Raw genomic sequence first — 19,796 nt, 5'->3', positions numbered from 1 at the left:
CAAATACATTTACTTGCATTTACTTTATTTATATCTACTGACAGAGTGAAAGAATGATATGGAGATGGAAAGTAGATGTATGTTCGTCTGTAGCATCAAATTACCATTTCTGTTTATTATTACTCTCTAACCTCGAACAAGTAAATATATATATAATCACTAAAACATCTGATCACAGAACAGAAGTCTACAATTTATCACACACAAAGTAAAATGAAAAGAGGTTGGTTCAATAAATATATCCAATAACTGGTTATGATTACAGATTATCAGAAACCTCCCATGCTGTGATCCCCATAAATATTAACGAACTAATGCAATAACTGGTTATAATTACAGATTATCAGAAACCTCCCATGCTGTGATCCCCATAAAAATTAACGAACTAATGCAATAACTGGTTATAATTACAGATTATCAGAAACCTCCCATGCTGTGATCCCCATAAAAATTAACGAACTAATGCAATAACTGGTTATAATTACAGATTATCAGAAATCTCTCTTGCTGTGATCCCCATAAAAAATAAGCAAAATACTGCAATAACTGGTTTTAATTAAATATAATAACTTAGAATAATGATGAATTTTTGTCCTTTTCGTCTGATTTAGACATGAATTTTTGAAGAAATCAAAACCATTGTGTAAACTAAATGTTTGTATAAAAACATTAGCGATTTCCTTCTAGTGACTAAAGAATATCAAATAACACTTGAAGTTCAGCTTACTAAAGTTTTCAATAAACAATTATTTCTCGTTCAATTCTTTTAAGTAATGTTATACGAAAATTAACAAACGAGACCGACATTTATATCACAATTCAGTTGAATCTGGACATTTAGAATTTATCCTGACTAATTTATTTTTATTTTTCAAAATTCAGAAAGAATCATCTCATCTAGTGCTCCGAAGATGTCTTCAACTCAACGTTTCATGTTTTTTGTTCTGGTAGTGGCAGTAGTAATTGAAACTGGCCTAGTGGAGTCAAGATTTCAGAAGCAAGTAAGTGTTTACTGTCATTTTATTGTTTTTGTTAAGGTTCTGGTAGCTTTTAGACTTATCAGACCACGTTACAAGAATCGGCAAATATGGACCTTAACAGCGTAGGTATCTATGATGTGCCCTCCGTAGGTATCGAAACCTGTTTTTTAGCGCTATAAATCCTCTGACTTACCGCTGAACCACCGGGATGCATCACCGTTACAACAAGAAAATCTAATTTTCTTTGAGGTTATATACAAAATTGTACCTCGAAGTATTTTTTTTTTAAGTTAAGAATATTTTTGCTTTGCAGAATACACTAATCCAACATACCGCCCATGGAGTTGTTGTTTACCTTCCAGCACAACGCGAGGTTTACGAAACCGTAGTGGGTTCAGCATTTGTTGTTTAGTTTGGGTGTAAGGTATGAGCAAAACATGAAAAACTTAACAGTATTATATAGTGTTCTTTTCAAGTAAACGAACCGTACGCTGTTGGAAAAATAAATCTTAGGCTTAATCCGGAATCTTTATCTCGCTTTTTTACGATTTTTTAATAGGAAATGTATCACCTGTAAAATTCTTCGTGTATCTTTGTTATTCCTTGTCTTTGATTTTTTTGAAGTTAGAATTTTGTTTAAAAACATATGAAAATGATATACTTTTGCTGAGAAAAACAGACGCCTTAAAATTAATAAAATCTTATCCCGATACTTTAAACAAACACTTTTAATCATAAATATGAACAGCTGGCAACATTTTACTGTTTTTCTTTAATTTATACATCTTATTTTTAGTTTATACCTTGCTCGCTTGAGACTGGGTTCGGTTAACAATTTCTTCTTATACAAATATATATATAGTTCATAGATATTAAATACCAATCCAACAACTTATATTTGTCATCATGCAGTATCGTTCTAAGTCAGTGTTTTCTTAAGTTAGCCTTGAGGGCACATTTGCCCATCTCATATGAGCTGGTTATGACATTTCAAAACTTTATATTTACACAAAATCGTCATATATCTGGCTGAGGGAGCTAACAGCTAGCTGTCAAAGGCATGAACATATATTCCAGGAAACTGTCCTACTGCCACTAGGATTCACAGATATGTTGATTGTTTGGGTTTAAAAGGAGCAGTTTATGTCATTGCATGTTGTGTACAGGACTTTATATCGGATCAACAATTCGAAGTGTGCCATCACTTGTGGATGAACACGCTATATTTAATAAAGCTAACATCGCTGCAATTGTAAATCATCATTTGAGAGTGTGTGGAAAACAAATCACAAAAGGCTGTTTCAAAATGAGTACAACCTTTGATGAGCATCAACTGGGCATCGGGGAAACCGTTTTAACTTTTTACGTGTTATAACGTAAAATTTCAGTGCTGGACGGTTTTTATTAAACAATTAAAATGGTGTAATTCGTTACACACTTAGTGGCTCTGTGTGTATGTGTGGGTGCTGCTTTAGCGAAAAGTTACACAATGGGTTATCTGCACTTTGTCGACCATGTGGGGATAGAACTCCAGGTTTTAGTGTTATAATTATGTAAACTTACTTAACATTTTCATCATATATTTAGGTGTCTGTGTCTCTTATAAGTTGATTCTTTTCAGAGACCGGTCTTAGTGAGACTAGTGGTTAACATTCTGGAATACCGATTTGAAAATCCAAGGTTCGATGCGCGATTTGCCGTTGAACACTCTCTGCATTTTACACTGTAGGGACGTCATAACTGTGATTTTAAATGCTGTTATTCTGTTAAGAATAGCCTCAAAGGCGGCGGTTGCTGCTTAAAAGTTGTCATTCCTCTGGCCAGCAGTTACAAATTAGGAACGGCTATGGATCTTAAGGGTCTCTGGTCTAGCCATTTGGCTAATGGATCACACAGGGTGGGATTCACGTCAAAAATAACAACCTTACTTGTAGAAAATATTAGATACGTTTACTGGTTTCGGGCGCAAATTGGCTCTGTGGTAGAGCTCTGCAATTCAGAGCTCATAAAACGGGTTCAAATCTATACGATTTAACAAAAATATTCCCTGCACTTTAAACTGTAGACGTGTTATAGGTGTGAAAGTCAACCCCTTAGCGTGGATGGTAGGGTGCTGCTGACTGGCTGCCTTCCTCTGGTCAGTAATTCAAAATTAGAGACAGCGGTAGATAGTCTTAGTAACATTGACATAAATACAAAATACACGTGCATATACATTTGTTGATTTAATGTAGAAATGGTTTCGATGAGCTTTCAGCAATTATTTCAAAGTACCACAACTTTTATCATCCCACAACAAATGTTTTAAAGTCTTACCTAGTTGCTTACAGAAAACATGAAATCCCAATGTTTGTTTTATTCATTTGTTGTTTAGCATAAAACTACACACTGGGCTATCTGTGTTGTGCCCACCACGAGTATTGAAACCAAGATTTTACCGCTGAGCACAAATGTTGGTCATAACTCTTATATCAACAACACGAGTGAGCCATTCTTAGGAGTCTAACAGTTTGTTGTTGAGCACAAAGCTACAAAATGTGCTCATCGCGAGCATTGAAGCCCAATTTTTATAAAATCTCAGGCTTGCCGCTGGACCAATAGGGGCAGGACGTAAAAAAATTGTATTTTAAAATGGTACTGCAAAAGTATTAGACCAATATTACCCGCTTGGCTAATGGGAGGAGGAGGGAGGGCATGACAAAAATTTCGTTTTAAAATGGTACTGAAAAAATATTAGACCAATATTACCCACTTGGCTAATGGAGGGGGGGGGGTTAGGGCATAACAGAAATTTCGATGCAAGTTGGTACTGAAAAAATATCAGACCAATATTACCCGTTTGGCTAATGGGGGGAGGAGGGAGGACATAACAGAAATTTCTTTTTAAAATGGTACTGAAAAAATATTAGACCAAAATTCCTATCTTCTTGTGTTCCCGTAAGATGTTATTACGGTGAAAAGTTAAAGCACACTGACATGCTTGTAAATTGTGTTCCGATAATTATATGGGAAACGTTGAAACATAGCGTATGAGTGTTTAAATTTATTCTTATAGGTATAAAACTTGTACAAGTATTTTCGATTGGATGTTTTTGCACTTAGAAACCTATTATCGCATATGTTGTATTTAATAAAAATATAATAATAGTTTATAGTTTAATGATTTTTGGTGTTTATATAAACAGCCGTTAGATACGTCTCCCTCAGGCGACACTATGCCGAAAATAGTCCGACAATGCACAAATAATTTAACACATAACCTCTTATATCACAGTAATTGGCTAATTGTATTTCTTTACCAGCCGCACTGTACTGGCAGGTTTAGGGTGCTATATCATATAACTTATTATTGTAACCGACATTCTAAGCATCAAGGAGGCCGTGACAAGCTGTAAATCCCATTTCTTATTCAGCGCTTCAGAAAGTAATTGGGTCCTATGTCACACACTGTAGCAATGTTGGATGGCTTCACTAATGACTTCACGAATCATTCTGTGAACAAATTAGATTTAGGTTAGCAATACACGCTATATAAACTGATGTTTTGTAGTAAAGTGTTTAATATTGTACAACGAACGTACTTTACAGCTCACTAAAAAGTTGTTTTTTTTCAACAAAATCTAACTCCAAAGGAATTCTTGTCACCGCTATCTCAGAGAAGCCAAATTTAATTAACTTAAGTAGCTACACAAGTTGTATGATATACTACGCGTTTCAATAATACATAAGTTCACAGAAAAAAAATCTGTATTCAAAAATTAGAGAATTTAAAATTGAAGCAGATTTTTTTTTTTTAGATTTTGATGTGCTCTTACTTAACAGAAGGAGTTCCCACACTCACGCTTTGGATATTTCACCAAAGCAACATGTAACTCAATGCTATATGCACTCTTGAACTTTAGGGACATTTTTTTTATCGTGCTACAAGAAATATAAGAAATAAATAACAATTCCATCATATTTAGGAAGAGTCCTTCCTCAACAACAACACATGCTGCAAAACCCTACATCAGCACAAATTAAATATTGATGTGTGTGTGTGTATTATAAAAGGAAATTCTATTTATTCATGTGTTGTAACAAACGTTACAAATACAGTCCATTTTCAGCTACTAAAAGAATAATGAATTGTCGTATATTTATTTGGTAATTAGAGTGTAAATCCATAGCACCAAAAATACAGAACATATAAATCGCTTGAAAACCATAGCACCAAAAATACAGAACATAAAGCTCACTATTTCTATCTCTAATGTTTGTTGTTGTTTTAGTGCAAGGCTACATAATAGACTATCTCCACTCTGTTCACCACAGGGAATTGAATCCTGAGCTTTAATGTTATAAATTCGTAAAAGTACCGTTAACTCAATGGGGAACTGTTCTTAAAGACTTAGTACTCTTTTTATAAATATTTCTAACTCAAACTATAAGGTAAAGTATGAAACCTAAAATATTCATAAACACCTTTAAGAACTTTGTATTTTACTGCTCATAACGTTCCGATATTTTTAATTCGGCGTGCTTTTTTCTAGCATAGCTAAAAGGTTGAAATATCCTACGTTTCATAATGCAAAACTCCCGAAACTTAATTTCCTGGGATGTAATAATATCTCATATGATGTCTAAATCCACTCCATCGTTTCCTATTTAAACCAATTTGTTCGGTTTCCACTGACTTGATACTTTTATTGTGTTAGTATACATAATGGCATAGTTATGTATGAAACTCGATGAAATCAAAAACTTTAGTAGTGAGATGACATACTGCAAATATGAAGTTACTTAACTATAACATTGAGCAATGTAATAAGGCTCTTTGTTGGAAACAAATGATTGAACGAGGACTCTGTATAAGTCTTTTAAAGACAGTAATTCTTTAGTTCCAGTAAAGAAGTGAGAATCGCAAGTATACACTCTGTATTTGCTATTTGTTGGACTACTGTTTTTAACAATTTTAATAAAATCTAAGCCAGTAAATAATATAAATTAAATACTGTTTGCTTCGCTCTATCCGATAAATAGACGAGCTTTGTTAATAATTTATTATTTTAGGGAACTTAAAGAAATAATAAACCAATAATGTTTAAAATATTTCATTAGACAAAGACATAATTTAACGTCAATTCTGCTACCTGTTACTTAACAGCTCTACGACCTGCGTGCTACTGTTTTTCAAAAACCGTGTAATAATCCATATTTGGAAGAAAAAAAATGTTCATCAGTATTATTTTTTCAAATCAGTTGTAAGTATAACAAATAAATACAGCTTATAAAAAAATCCTTATTTATGGCCATGAATTTATAAAAACATATTGATATCTCGTTACACTATGGGTAGTTTGAATTTATAAAGTTTTTTGTATGTATTCTTCTGACCGAAAAGCTTGCCATTTTACTGAAGTAAACAATATTCTTAACGATTGTTGAGCTTTTAAATACGTTTCTGGTATTGCAGACAGCAACTAACTATACAGTATATTTGGTGTTGCGCGTCGGTGTACGAACATTACAAATGACATAAAGGTTAATTACGAAGCGTGCTTGGTTTAGTTAATTAACTGAACTAATGAGCAGCATACGCTTCGTTTTCTTATGGGATTCTAATCTATATTATTTAATCTTGATAGTCCATGATGATAATCATAATTACAAATGAATTAAAATATTAAATAAGGTGGTACAACGCAAAATGTGTTTAAATATATACAGGGAGGTAAGTTAACTCATCGTAATGTTTGATGCTAACGAATCTCTGTCGATCGTAATTATGGTTAATTACTGCAATTAGAACCAAAATTAAAACTGACATCAAGAGAGCCAATGAATACAATTTAAGCCATATAAGTTTAGTATTAGTAAGAGTGATAAAAGAAGTATTATTAACACGAGTTAAATACAACTTTTTTTACATTTACTAAATGTAAGGTTCTTGTTACAGTCAGGTTTGTAATAAATTTCCAGTAATGTTTCAATTGAGTTTAAAGGACCTCAAACCAATTCTCAAATCAAGATATTAAAGAAACTGAACTTCACACTTCAACCAGTTTCAAATTCACTTATAGTTACGTTTTTAATTATAACCTGGTGGTTAAGGGCGCTCTACTCGCAATCTGCCTTTCCTCCAGCCTATCACTGTTAAATTAGGGACGACTAACTCAGATATCCCTCGTGTAGCTTTGCACGAAATTTAAAACAAACCAAACATTTTAAATTGATTTTAAAGATGCATTTAAATTAACCTAAATCATATTTTGAGATTATTTGAAGTTGCTTTCAAAGTTATCTAAGATTTTCACAGCTTTCCGCTGACACGACTATTCTTCTGTTTATAGAACGCTGTGCAACAGCCTGGTCTTGTGAACCAAAAGAGACCCTTCTGCAACGCGTTTACCGGTTGTGGTATGAAAAGGTCACCAACTGCAATGGACACTGAAGAGTTCTTATCACGTTTAAGCAAGCAGATAATGGCTGAAGTAGAACTGTGGAACCTATTTCGGCAACGAGCAGGCAAAAGTGCAAATATAGTCACAGATAAGAACCAGGTAAGATGTGTTGTTATGTATATCAGGCCATAGAGTCTTTCTACTCTCTATAATACGATACATTATCGTTGCTTTACACAATGCTTGATTTATTCATTAAAAACGTATCGTGATCTTTTGTGGCTGTCATGTCGTTGAACCCCCAGAATATGTATTTGAAGTTTTAAACTTCAAATTAATTAGATGTGCTGGTACATTTATTATAAAGCAATCTCATAAAAAAAGAAATATTCCAAACCTCTCTTTCGAAGGCTAAGTATAAAAAACTATAAGTGAATAAATAAGCTGATGGAAAATTAAATAATACTTTCATATATTTTGACACCGGTAAAAATTGCTGAAATAATAACTTTATTTTCAATAAAAAAAATTTTTATTTTCTATCCCAAATAAAACTTAAGTTCATGCTCAAATTAGCTCAAGTTAATACACCTAACATCTAGTTAATCTTTACAATATTCATAAAATATAAGCAATATCACAATGGCAAATGTGAAATGTAAATATATAAACTGATAAGTTTATATAATATGTGCTATCCACATTTAATTATCGATTTACTTAAGATCTAACTAAAAATTGGAAACCAACTTTTTCTTACTTTTTTATGGAATCGGCTGGCGTATTTTAATTTCTATATTCGTTAAAAAAGTTTTGGCATATTGTATTTTTTATTCTTGTCGTACTATCTCTGTATAAGATGTTACTGTATCTAAATTTTGGCCTCAAGGTTTGAACGATCAACATCCGTACAAGTTTCGCATGTTGAGTCCAGTATGTTTACATTGAATCATGTTCCGAACAGTTTCTGATCCTGCAGCATAAGATGAATTATTGTGAAACTAGCTTCTGGTCCTAATGCTACGTTATTTTGTTTAGTTTCTGATCCTAGATCCGCTGTCTGTGGATTAAATCTCATTTCATCTAGCTTCTGATCCTACCGCTGAAGTCTACACGTTGAACATATTACAAGAAGTTTCAGATTTGCTTTATTTCCAAAGATTGTGGCAACATCCATCATTTTTAAACTACCAAAGACTGTGGCAACATCCATCATTTTTAAACTACCAAAGACTGAGGCAGGATCCATCATTTTTAAACTACCAAAGACTGAGGCAGGATCCATCATTTTTAAACTACCAAAGACTGAGGCAGAATCCATCATTTTTAAACTACCAAAGACTGAGGCAGGATCCATCATTTTTAAATTACCAAAGACTGAGGCAGGATCCATCCTTTTTAAACTACCAAAGACTGTGGAAACATCCATCATTTTTAAACTACCAAAGACTGAGGCAGGATCCATCATTTTTAAACTACCAAAGACTGAGGCAATCCATCATTTTTAAACTACCAAAGACTGAGGCAGGATCCATCATTTTTAAACTACCAAAGACTGATAATTAACGTATATTTCTAGCGAATTTTGTTGAGTTACAGCTGTCATAAGTTGTAAACGTGATCAACGTCTCGGGTTCCTTTCTCTTTGGGCCGAGAGTGGCCCATTGGTTAATCTGCCGGACCGACGATCCGTGGCTCCGTGGCTTCGCCCATTACCGCCAAAAAATAATCGCGGTCCCACCTTAGGGCCAAGGATGTATTATAAAAGTGATGATAAAATCCCACGAGTTGGCGGTGAGTTGTGGTAAATATATATCTTCCCTCTGGTCTATCACTGCTAAATTGGGGATGAATAGCGCAGATAACCCTCGAGTAGCCTTGCGCGAAATTCCAAAAACAACAGCAAAAATCTTTCACTTTGATTCAGCTGTTGAATGCTATAATTTGAAGTAACATTTCGAGAATCTTAAGGTTTAATTGAAGAGAATAATATGTTGCTTCAAATAATATTGAAGTATTGGTTGTTGAAGATCCTGATATCGTGTTTCTAAAACAGTGGTTTCCAAACTTTTCCATTGACGACACCCTAACCCACTTATCTTGACACCCTTTCTGCCCCATGCAATATTTTTTGTAGAGTGTTTTTTTATGTTATTAATTATTCTTCGTTTGGTGAAACTCTTGCGAAACTCCTAGCACCTTTCCGCAACACACAGTTTGGAAACTACTGTTATAAAATGTGCGTTTTCGCTGTTTTGTTCTCTGTTGCCGTTTCGTAGTTACAAGAGTCAAATTATTTTATTTTATTTCAATGCTGTCCTATAGATGGAGCGCATGAAAATCAGTCCCTTCTTGGACTTGCTAGCTGCAGAGATGAGTCAGCGAAGACCTATTTCAGATGGAATACAAACCTTAAACGTAAGTCAATATTTTTTTAATTTTTAATACACGATATTTATTTATAGGTGACTCTTCATTTAATTAATAAGAGATATCTAGACTGTACCTTTTGTCCTTTATGGAGTTTCTTACATATAAGGAATATATATGGAACGTGACTCTAGTCCTCTGAGAAATATTAACTACTTTCAGGATTATTTTCTCAACATCATTATATTTGTGAATACATTCCCTATGAACATAAGAGTTACAAGTACCAACACACTATTCTATTTCAATAATGCGAGATGCATAGCACAAGAACAAATAAAAATGGAACGGATGGAAAAGCCAGAGTAAATTTTGGACGTCTTACTAAACTATTTAAAAACAAAACGACTGAAACAAATCATATAATAGATGGTAACCTTTCATTTGAGAAGTAAACATAATAGTAAAATATGCCAAGCTATGTTAAATTATTGAAAATACATATTTCCTCCATCTAGCACCGGAAGTGATATCCGAATTAATAAACCGTCCTATGATGCATTTTCGGTTTCCTTCTAGCATCGGAAGTGATATCCGAATTAATAAACCGTCCTATGATGCATTTTCGGTTTCCTTCTAGCATTGGAAGTGATATCCGAATTAATAAACCGTCCTATGATGCATTTTCGGTTTCCTACAGGTGATTACGTCACGCATGTTGTTTGTTTGGAACTTCTCGCCAAGCTACATGAGAGTTATCTGCGCTAACCGTCCTTAATTTAACAGTGATAAGCTAGAGGGAAGGCAACTAGCTAGTCAACACCACTCACCGCCAACTTCTAGGCTACTCTTTTTTTTTACCAACGAATAGTGGGATTAACCGTCACATTATAACGCCCCGACGGCTGAAAGAGGCGTTATAGATTATGAGTCAAGCGCCTTAGCCACCAGGCCATGCACGTAGAAAATACCTAGAACAACTAAATATATTATTGATTTTTAAGTGGGATATTCATAGTTTAGAGAAACAATAGTTGAAGGATTGCCCGAAGCGTTTCAAACCCATATACTACAGAAGGTACTTGGATAATACATTTTGTTATTTTTGAACGAGCTGGAACATATAAGGGGGTTCAGTAAATGTCTGAACAGTCGAATATAATAGCATGAAGTTCACTATAGAACATCCAGAGAATCACCAGCTTGCTATCTTGGATGTTTTAATCCACAACAAGAAGGAAATATTGGACTGTAAAGATTTTCATTAACAATAACTTTACAGAACTAAGCTTCAACTGTTTTGGCTTTATTCCGAATAAGTATAAAGAAAATATTGATCCGTTGAGCATATATTGATCCATTGAGCTTATATAATCACAAACACTTATGAATATTTTCATAAAGTGATGGAGATTATAAAATGCTTTTTTTGAAAAAGAGTAATTTTTCATAAACGACAAATCATACATGTGCCAAACTATCGATGTCGATAATATTGTCATTCAGTAAAAAACGTGCAGTTTTAGCAAGAAAACAGTTATGTAACCTTTTCGTAAAGTCCACTTTCAAATAGACATTAAAGGTATTTTCAAAACTGAATGCAGACTGTAAATTTGTTTGAATTTAAAAATAACGTTTCTGCACAAAAAAACATCTAACGTTGTTTATAAATTTACATGTCGTAATTGTGGTGCAGGGTGTATGGGAGCTATCACTAGATAGCTAGAAACTAGATTGCGAGAGCATACAAATACGCTGAATAACAACAAATCAAGTATAAAAGACCATATCATGCGTGAGTGCAATGTGGAAGTTAGATCCGATCGGTTCGAAATTATGACAAGAAATATGCGTATAAAAGAGACTTAATTAAATAAGCAGCTGAAACCCCAAATTAATGAAGTAGGATTGCCTATGAAATTGTTATTGAAATGGAGAGAGAGAGAAAAAGAGCGTTTGATTTGAAACCGTGTGTATTAGTTTATGGTGGATTTGTTTCAGATATTCGCGCATAGTTACACAAAAACAATCTATTTTAACATTCAATAATTTTGAACTCGTAGGTTAAAGGGAAGGCAGCTAGTCAACAGCACCCACCGCGAACTCTTTGGCTACTCTAATCGAATAGAGGGTTTGACTGTCACTTTTATAATGCACCAATGGCCCCAACGTGCGGAACATGATTTTTATTTTCTATGTATATGGTAACAAGACACGAATCCACATTTCAGCACATTAATCACTAGGCCACGCTCTGCCCTGACTAACTTGTTTCGCATTGACAATCGCAAGAGAAGAAAAAAAACAACAACTAATACTGTGTTATGTTGGCAACTACGCCCTAATTGATTCTAATCAGTACCACGACAAGAGTATACCTCACTGGATGAACCACCAGAGCGCCGTTTTTGTTAATGTTTTATACCATTTGTGTAAACACAACCGTCTCAAGTTCTTTAAAAGTTCTTTAATTTGCATAATTACAAATACGTGAAATTTACAAGAAAGTATTTATCGCGCACGTTTCTGAGTCATAGACACTTTATTTGTTGGTAACAGCGTTGGCGGTGGTGTTGACTAACTGCCTTCACTCTGGTCTGTCTCTATTAAATTAGGGGCGATTAGCCATAGCCCTAGAGTGGCTTTGCACGAAATTCCAAACAAACCAAATTATGTCACCTCGTGTTGTATGAGTGAGATGTGAGTAAGTTAAGGTGGTAAACAGTAATGGAGATATATTTAAGGTGGTAAACAGTAATGGAGATATTTTTAAGGTGGTAAACAGTAATGGAGATATTTTTAAGGTGCTAAACAGTAATGGAGATGTTTTTAAGGTGGTAAGCAGTAATGGAGATGTTTTTATGGTGGTAAGCAGTAATGGAGATGTTTTTAAGGTGGTAAACAGTAATGGAGATGTTTTTAAGGTGGTAAACAGTAATGGAGATGTTTTTAAGGTGGTAAACAGTAATAGAGATGTTTTTAAGGTGGTAAACAGTAATGGAGATGTTTTTAGGTGGTAGACAGTAATGGAGGTGTTTTTAAGGTGGTAAACAGTAATAGAGATGTTTTTAAGGTGGTAAACAGTAATAGAGATGTTTTTAAGGTGGTAAGCAGTAATGGAGATGTTTTTAAGGTGGTAAACAGTAATGGAGATTTTTTTAAGGTGGTAAGCAGTAATGGAGATGTTTTAAGGTGGTAAAGCAACAATGAAGATGTTTTTAAGGTGGTAAGCAGTAATGGAGATGTTTTTAAGGTGGTAAGCAGTAATGGAGATGTTTTTAAGGTGGTAAAGAGTAATATAGATGTCTTAAGGTGGTAAACAGTAATGGAGCTATTTTAAGGTGGTAAGCAGTAATGGAGATGTTTTTACGGTGGTAAGCAGTAATGGAGATGTTTTTAAGGTGGTAAAGAGTAATGGAAATGTTTTTAAGGTGGTAAACAGTAATGGAGATGTTTTTTTTGTGTTGTTTATTTCATCATTTCGATAATTCAGCGAATTGTTTTTATTTTCTTTAAAGATTAACTTCTGATCTTGGCTAGATGTGTGTGCTTGTAGATTCTTACCTAACTCTCTTATAATCCTAAGCTTATCGAAGCTTAGAAGATGTGTTTGGGATTATCACTGAAAACGCCGATAACATTGAGGTTACCCTAAATAAAAATTCATTGCAGTGTAACTGTGGCAGGTTTCAACTACTGTAACTGGTGTATATATTGTACGTTGCATTATGATCATTGTTAATAATTTGTCTTAATAGTTTATTTGACAGTAAGTAAATCCAAATAAAGATAATATAACTGCTTAATTAATCTTATTAAAATGTCGCAACCAATGTACGTTTTATTTTAAGATATTTTCGTTTCCATTCCAGCGTTATCTTCCATATGTAAAGAAATTATGAATTACTATAAGTGTTGTGTGACAGGGAAGGGAGGGGATTATTTAAAATGTTATGCTTTTTTTTTCTTGTTTTTGTGTCATGTGTATTCAACTACGTAACATATGATATCGAGAATATGAATGTTTTGTACGTTAATCGTACAAACTACACTAGCGTGAAAAACTCTTTTTTTTTTACATGAGCATAACAAATTAACTGCTTCAGCGTGCCTTACAAAACTCTTTTATTCTGGACCTCAGACTGCAAGACATGTTCGAGTGATTGTTTATTGAACGCGGGAACTTTATTGTTGAAGACGTTTCTCATTAACGGATTCCACAATTACACCCTCTTCCAACAGTGTGGCTTAGGAACACTATGATTGCTACAATTTTAGTTAGATTTTGTTAAATCACCAAGGAAATCTATGGTAGTTACAGTGCTATAAAACATCATTTGCTTTCATCATACGTCACTTTGTCTGACCAGCTCTGCATTACCAACGAAAATGAACAATGTAACGTGCTTAATTATCGGATAAATGAGTGATTGGTAATGCCATACAACTCCCTTATGTAACATGATGATCAGTTAATGGGTAAATAGGTTATTATCATTGTCACATAAAAGCCTTTTATATAGCATGTAATTTTTTGTTTGTAGTCAAACACATAGCCACACAATGGGCTGTTTGTGATGTGCCTACCACGGGTATCGAAACCCGGTTTTTAGAATTATAAGCCTTCAGATGTACTGCCAATGCCACTGGGGAAAACATGTAACACGTAAACTCTTTATTATTAAAAAGGCAGTTGATAATGTAATAAAACCAACAGCTAAGGAAGTAATAAAACTAAAACGTTTCGAGTATTTAAATGTAATAATGACAATTACCACAAATTTATCATACTGTACTCAACATAGTTTTCTTACTTCGGACACTATAGCTTTCACAATGTACGCATCTTTCACTAGATAAATACAAATATTTTCAAAGTTAAATTATCTGTCTCATTAATACAACATACTTTTCACAACACACAGTGTTGAGTACGTTATATTGCGAATAAGCAAGTCGTATGACAACCACAGTCAATGTAAAGCTGCAATGAAACGATATGTATCAGAAATACATTTTGACATTGAATGATGTTTTGTAGATACTGTGATGCCACAGAAAAATTATTACTTTAGGGAAGTGTATGTAACAATCCTTTCCGTTGCAAAATATTCATACACTCAGATCATATAGAAATGTTCAAATCGAGAATTTGCCATTTCTAGCTTGGGAATAGTCTCGTACTTAATAGCATTAAAAAACAATCAAGGATAATTTGGAGAAGCAGGACCTTCCAAAAAGAGACCTAAAACAAGTCGTACCCTAGCCGTGGTCAACAATAACGATGTCTTATAACAAGTGGTAATCCATGAACACAAAGGTCAGTAGAAAAAGCCGTCCACGTGCTCCAGGTAATAGTATGTTACATACTTGAGAAAATGTCCGGGATGTTTGTCTGGAAACAAGTCCATCAGGGGAGAGCTTCACCAAGATAAGGCTTACAGTCATACCTCCTGTTAAACCGTTGCACGTCTCAAGCAGTTAGAGAATGAAACTATTTAACGCTATTTGGTTTACGTTCAACACGGGACGCACCTTGTATACCTATAAGCTTTCTATAATGGGGAACTGTACCTATAAGCTTTCTTTAATGGGGAACATCTTTTCATTGGCCGCATATCACAAGATCCTGAAATCGTTAGCAGTGATTCTAATATCACAGCTTAGCAAACAGTTACAAAGAATGGCTGACTGATTATATAGTGTATTTTACGCATGTGGAGCCTTTTGCGAGGAAACTACGCTGCATGGATATTGTAAAGATGCACGGTCGTCAGATAGAACATGAACGGACGTGGCAGCATCGGGGTGGTGAAACTACAATATAACGTACTCAGGCTTTTCATAGTTAAGAACCTAATTGTATTATTAACATAACTTGTGTTTCACATCTTGGACAACAAAGCTTTCACAAGGTAAATACAAGATTTTCATAGTTAAGAGCTATCAATATAAAATATCAAATTACAGTAATTTGAACAACGCTGTTACTACTATTCAATATTAGAGAGTATAGGTAAAGAAAAGTGCAGTTTTCGGAGTTGTGTGTGTTTGTTTTTTTCATACGACCAAATCAACATTTTACTTAATTTCTTGCTTTTAGAAGCTTTTACATTTTGATCAACACATCTTTCAAGTAATGGACCTCTAGCCCTACATACTTCGGGCAACAAGTCCTTCTCACTATAAGTCATGCTTCCTACGTAGCTATCACTAATAAAGTATAGTACAGAGACACGTTCAAGCCTCTACAACGTGCTGGTTCTTTATTAAGTTTAGTAAAAGTCCGGCCGGGCTTGAACCCGTACGTTGCAACAAAATAGTCCCCACACTTTAAATTATGGATGCGCTATAAGCGTGACAGTCATCTCTTAGCGTGAATGGTGGGTAGTAGTGTGCTGCTGAATTGCTGCCTTCCCTATGGTTAGTATTTGAGCATTATGGACGGCAGCAGATATCCTAAGCAGCTTTGCCATGAATGTAAAATACAAATATAAATTGACATGGACATCTTAGATTTCATTATGCTGTTACATAGCTGGTGTGAGAGTTAGAATGCTAGAAGTTCTGCTTAATGCCTCCACTGGCCCGATTTTAATAACCTGGTTTTATATTTGGTTTACTTCTGAAATTTCTATAGCGTTACATTTTGTTGTTGTTGTTTATTATTAAGCACAAAACTACAAATTGGTTACCCGTGCTCTGCCATACGAGTATCAAAACCCAATTTGTAGCATTATTAGCCCCCAGACTTACCACCGAGCCATCGGAGGACTATAGCGCTAGAAGTAACTACCTTCCCAGAACTATTAGGTCGTCAAGAAATCAATGTCGCTTTTTTTTTTAGATCAAAAAACCCGAACAACTTATATGTCAAAACAAAATATTTATAATATCAAATCGTCTCCATTCTTATCGATGATGCTTTTACATCTTAGAATCAGGTTCTTAATGCCCTGATTAAAGAAAACACTTGGTTTTGAAGCAAAAACATGTTGATGTCCTCTTTGAAACCTTCCACATTTGCATACATTTTCCCATTAAGATGGTGTTGCACCGACCGAAAAATATGATAATCTGATTGTGCCATATCTGGAGCATATGGTGGGTGAGGCAGAACTTCGCAACCCGACTCCGTAATCTTGTGTTGCATCAAACGTGCCACATGTGGACGTGCATTGTCGTGGAGAAGAAGAACACTTTTCCGATTGACGAGTGAAGGGCGTTTCTGATGAAGGACTTGATTTAAATGTTCCAGTTGCTGATTATAGATCTCTGCATTGACATTTCTCTGTAGATTGAGGAGTTCCAAATGAAGTACTCTTCTGATGTCCCACCAGTTGCAAAGCATCACTTTCTGCGAATGGAGTCCAGGTTTTTGGGTCGGAAGTGGTTTTGGTCTAGGACTGGACCATTGGTTTTGGCCTTTAATATTAGCATAGAGAATCCATTTTTCATCACCAGTAACAATTCTGTCCAAAAATGGTTCACGCGCCAGAAGAGACGAAGCAACGTTAACACGTTGGAAACGATGATCATCGGAGAGTTTCTGAGGCATCCAAACCCTTCTTTAAGGAGTTTTCCCATATTCCTTAGATGTTTACGTATTGTTTCATGAGAGACATGCAATTCCACGGCCATTTCACGAGTGTGTTGCCTAGGGTTAGACTCAACAAGCGTCTTCAGAGCACCAATATCAATTCCAACATGTCGGCCCCTGCCATTACAAGCAAATTTCGTTCAGGTGACTTTAGCCTTAAAAACGAACCATCGTTGACACTTACGAACGTTCAAAACATTTCCATAAACTTCTTTGATATTCTTTGTGGCTACAGAGGCGTTGTTTCCCTTCTTGTATTCAAACAGCATTACTTGCCGAATGTGTGTCTCGTTGTGTGCCATCACTATAAGGGATTAGAGTATACTAAACTTTGCACATTATATAGGTTACATTAACGTAACGTTTAGGGCTTTAGGCAGTTCGTTTAGCTATTATACGTGATGTACGTTGTTTTTTTTGGGGGGGGGGGTTAATGAAAGTGTTCCAAAACGCGACATTAATATCTTGACGACCTAATATATAACACCTTGGATGAACGGATTGGTGCTGTAATATATTTTGCTAGACAGGTTGATGTTGACTACATGTAATAGTTAGCCAATGCTGTGAGAGAACAAATGTAGCGAGGTGAGCTGACAACTGAACAAAAAGAAAGCAAGTTTACCTATTGAATTCAGGCATGCTTTCTTCAGCCAGTTTTTAGGAGTATTGTCGAGTAAAGACATATTTCAAAAACATATTTTTTCAGTTCTAGGTAGGTTAATCCAAGGGAGAGAAAGCCGTGGAGCTAAACACAGCCTAGTGGAAGCAAATGCCACTCCATTTGCGCAGGTATGTGCAGAGTGCTTTCTGTTTATTTGTTAAAGTAAAGTGTTTATTCAATTATTTACATTTTTCCAGACTCATTATCTTACACTTAAATAAACTCAATCAAGTTATCAATTACAGAACATTCCCCTTATTTTTTAAGAATCCTCTGGTATTTGCAGGTTTGCCTTGTAGAGAAATCGGTCTTATCTGAAAATAACACACGCTTACTGTAAAACAAATATTGCATACACGAATACAAACTTAATAGATACACAAACTGCATAAACTGGAAACGCGAATGATACTTATATGTAAGTATATATAACCCCCTCCTTCCCGTGATGGGCAGAGCACAGATAGCCCTTTGTGTAGCTTTCTGCTTAATAATATACATCAAGTATATAATAAAAACAGTTTCTATAGTTTGATACATTTGCATTGGTCAACAACAGTATGTCCCTAGATATTTGTAATTTTGTATTATTCTGTAGATTTTTTTTTTCAGCGGCAGAACCGAGGGAATGGGAAAGCACTGAGAATATGTGCTCCCAATTTTTGACCTAGTAGTGAAGTGCACCTTTTGAATGTGGACACTCTTAAGACATGAAAAAACACTGATGTAGTAGGGTGCACGGTAACCCTATCCAACTCACAGTCTAATAACATCAAGAAATTTATTGCTGTTTATTTGTTCAGGTGTGACACGGTGAAATAGATTTGTGTCTATTTATTATTTGTATATAACAAGCGAAATCTAGTTTATTAAGTTACAACTGAAGTAACTGAGGAAACAATACATAAAAAATTTCGTAGGTTAAATTTATTTTCGTAGGTACACATAAGATTGAAAATTGTTTGTTGGAAGTTAGAATTGCATATGTCTTGACAATCGAATTCTAATAATGAATGAATGTGGTAATAAGTTTGAGGAAACTTGTATCACTGTCTCAGTTCATTGTAATTTAATAGAGCATTAACATGTCAGGATTATTTCTCAGCACGGTCTTGAAACAATATTTTTCTTACAACTCACCCTTTCACAAAATTCCTTCTAAAATATAGAACAACTACTGTTTTGAACCAAAGTCTAAATTGAGGAATTCAAGCTCGACTCCAGTCAGACGTTCGTAAATTTAAAATAATAATAATAATATTCTTGTTATATACAACAAGTCAAAAATATAAAAAAATGCCAAAACAACTTTAAAAAGGCTGATTTATACTGTTTAAAAAATAAAAACTAGCTTTAGCTCAACATGCAATTCAGTTTAATTAATACCATTAAACTTCGAATCATGTCATTATTTTCTGAGCTTTCTTCTTCATCTGCATTTAATCTAGACTTAAGCGCCATCTTTTGTTTCCAAGATAAACAAAGGCTGTTATCTGATTTTCAACAAAGGGATTTCCAACTTCTTTGAATTTCGATGATTGTTTGGACAATTACTAGCATTGAAAAATAAAAATAATAAATATTGTATTATAACTATGGGTGTCGAATTAACCTGACAAATTCTAATTCTAAAGAATCCAGTTTGTTTGTTTGTTTTTTTAAGTTAAGCACAAAGCTACACAATGGGCTATCTGTGCTCTGCCCACCACGGGTATCGAAACCCGGATTCTAGCGTTGTAAGTCCGCAGACATACCGCTGTGCTACTGGGGGGCCTATAGAATCCAGTAAAAAGTGTTAA

General features: G+C 34.6%; 1 protein-coding gene across 1 annotated transcript in view; it reads left to right on the top strand.

Annotated features, from left to right (window-relative positions):
• The window catches only part of LOC106464678, a 34,847-nt gene that overhangs the window by 8,991 nt on the left and 6,060 nt on the right, over positions 1–19,796 (top strand). The window contains exons 2-4 of the mRNA XM_022392445.1: positions 883–1,001; positions 7,313–7,522; positions 9,689–9,781. Of these exons, the coding sequence (XP_022248153.1) occupies positions 912–1,001; positions 7,313–7,522; positions 9,689–9,781 (393 nt within the window). The 5' untranslated portion in view covers positions 883–911. The remainder of the gene's footprint in view (positions 1–882; positions 1,002–7,312; positions 7,523–9,688; positions 9,782–19,796) is intronic.

This window comes from Limulus polyphemus, unplaced genomic scaffold, assembly GCF_000517525.1.
Source record: "Limulus polyphemus unplaced genomic scaffold, Limulus_polyphemus-2.1.2 Scaffold1716, whole genome shotgun sequence".
In the NCBI taxonomy this organism is placed as follows: domain Eukaryota; kingdom Metazoa; phylum Arthropoda; class Merostomata; order Xiphosura; family Limulidae; genus Limulus; species Limulus polyphemus.
The sequence above is the reverse complement of the archived record's forward strand: the minus strand, read 5'-3'. Positions and strand labels throughout refer to the sequence as shown.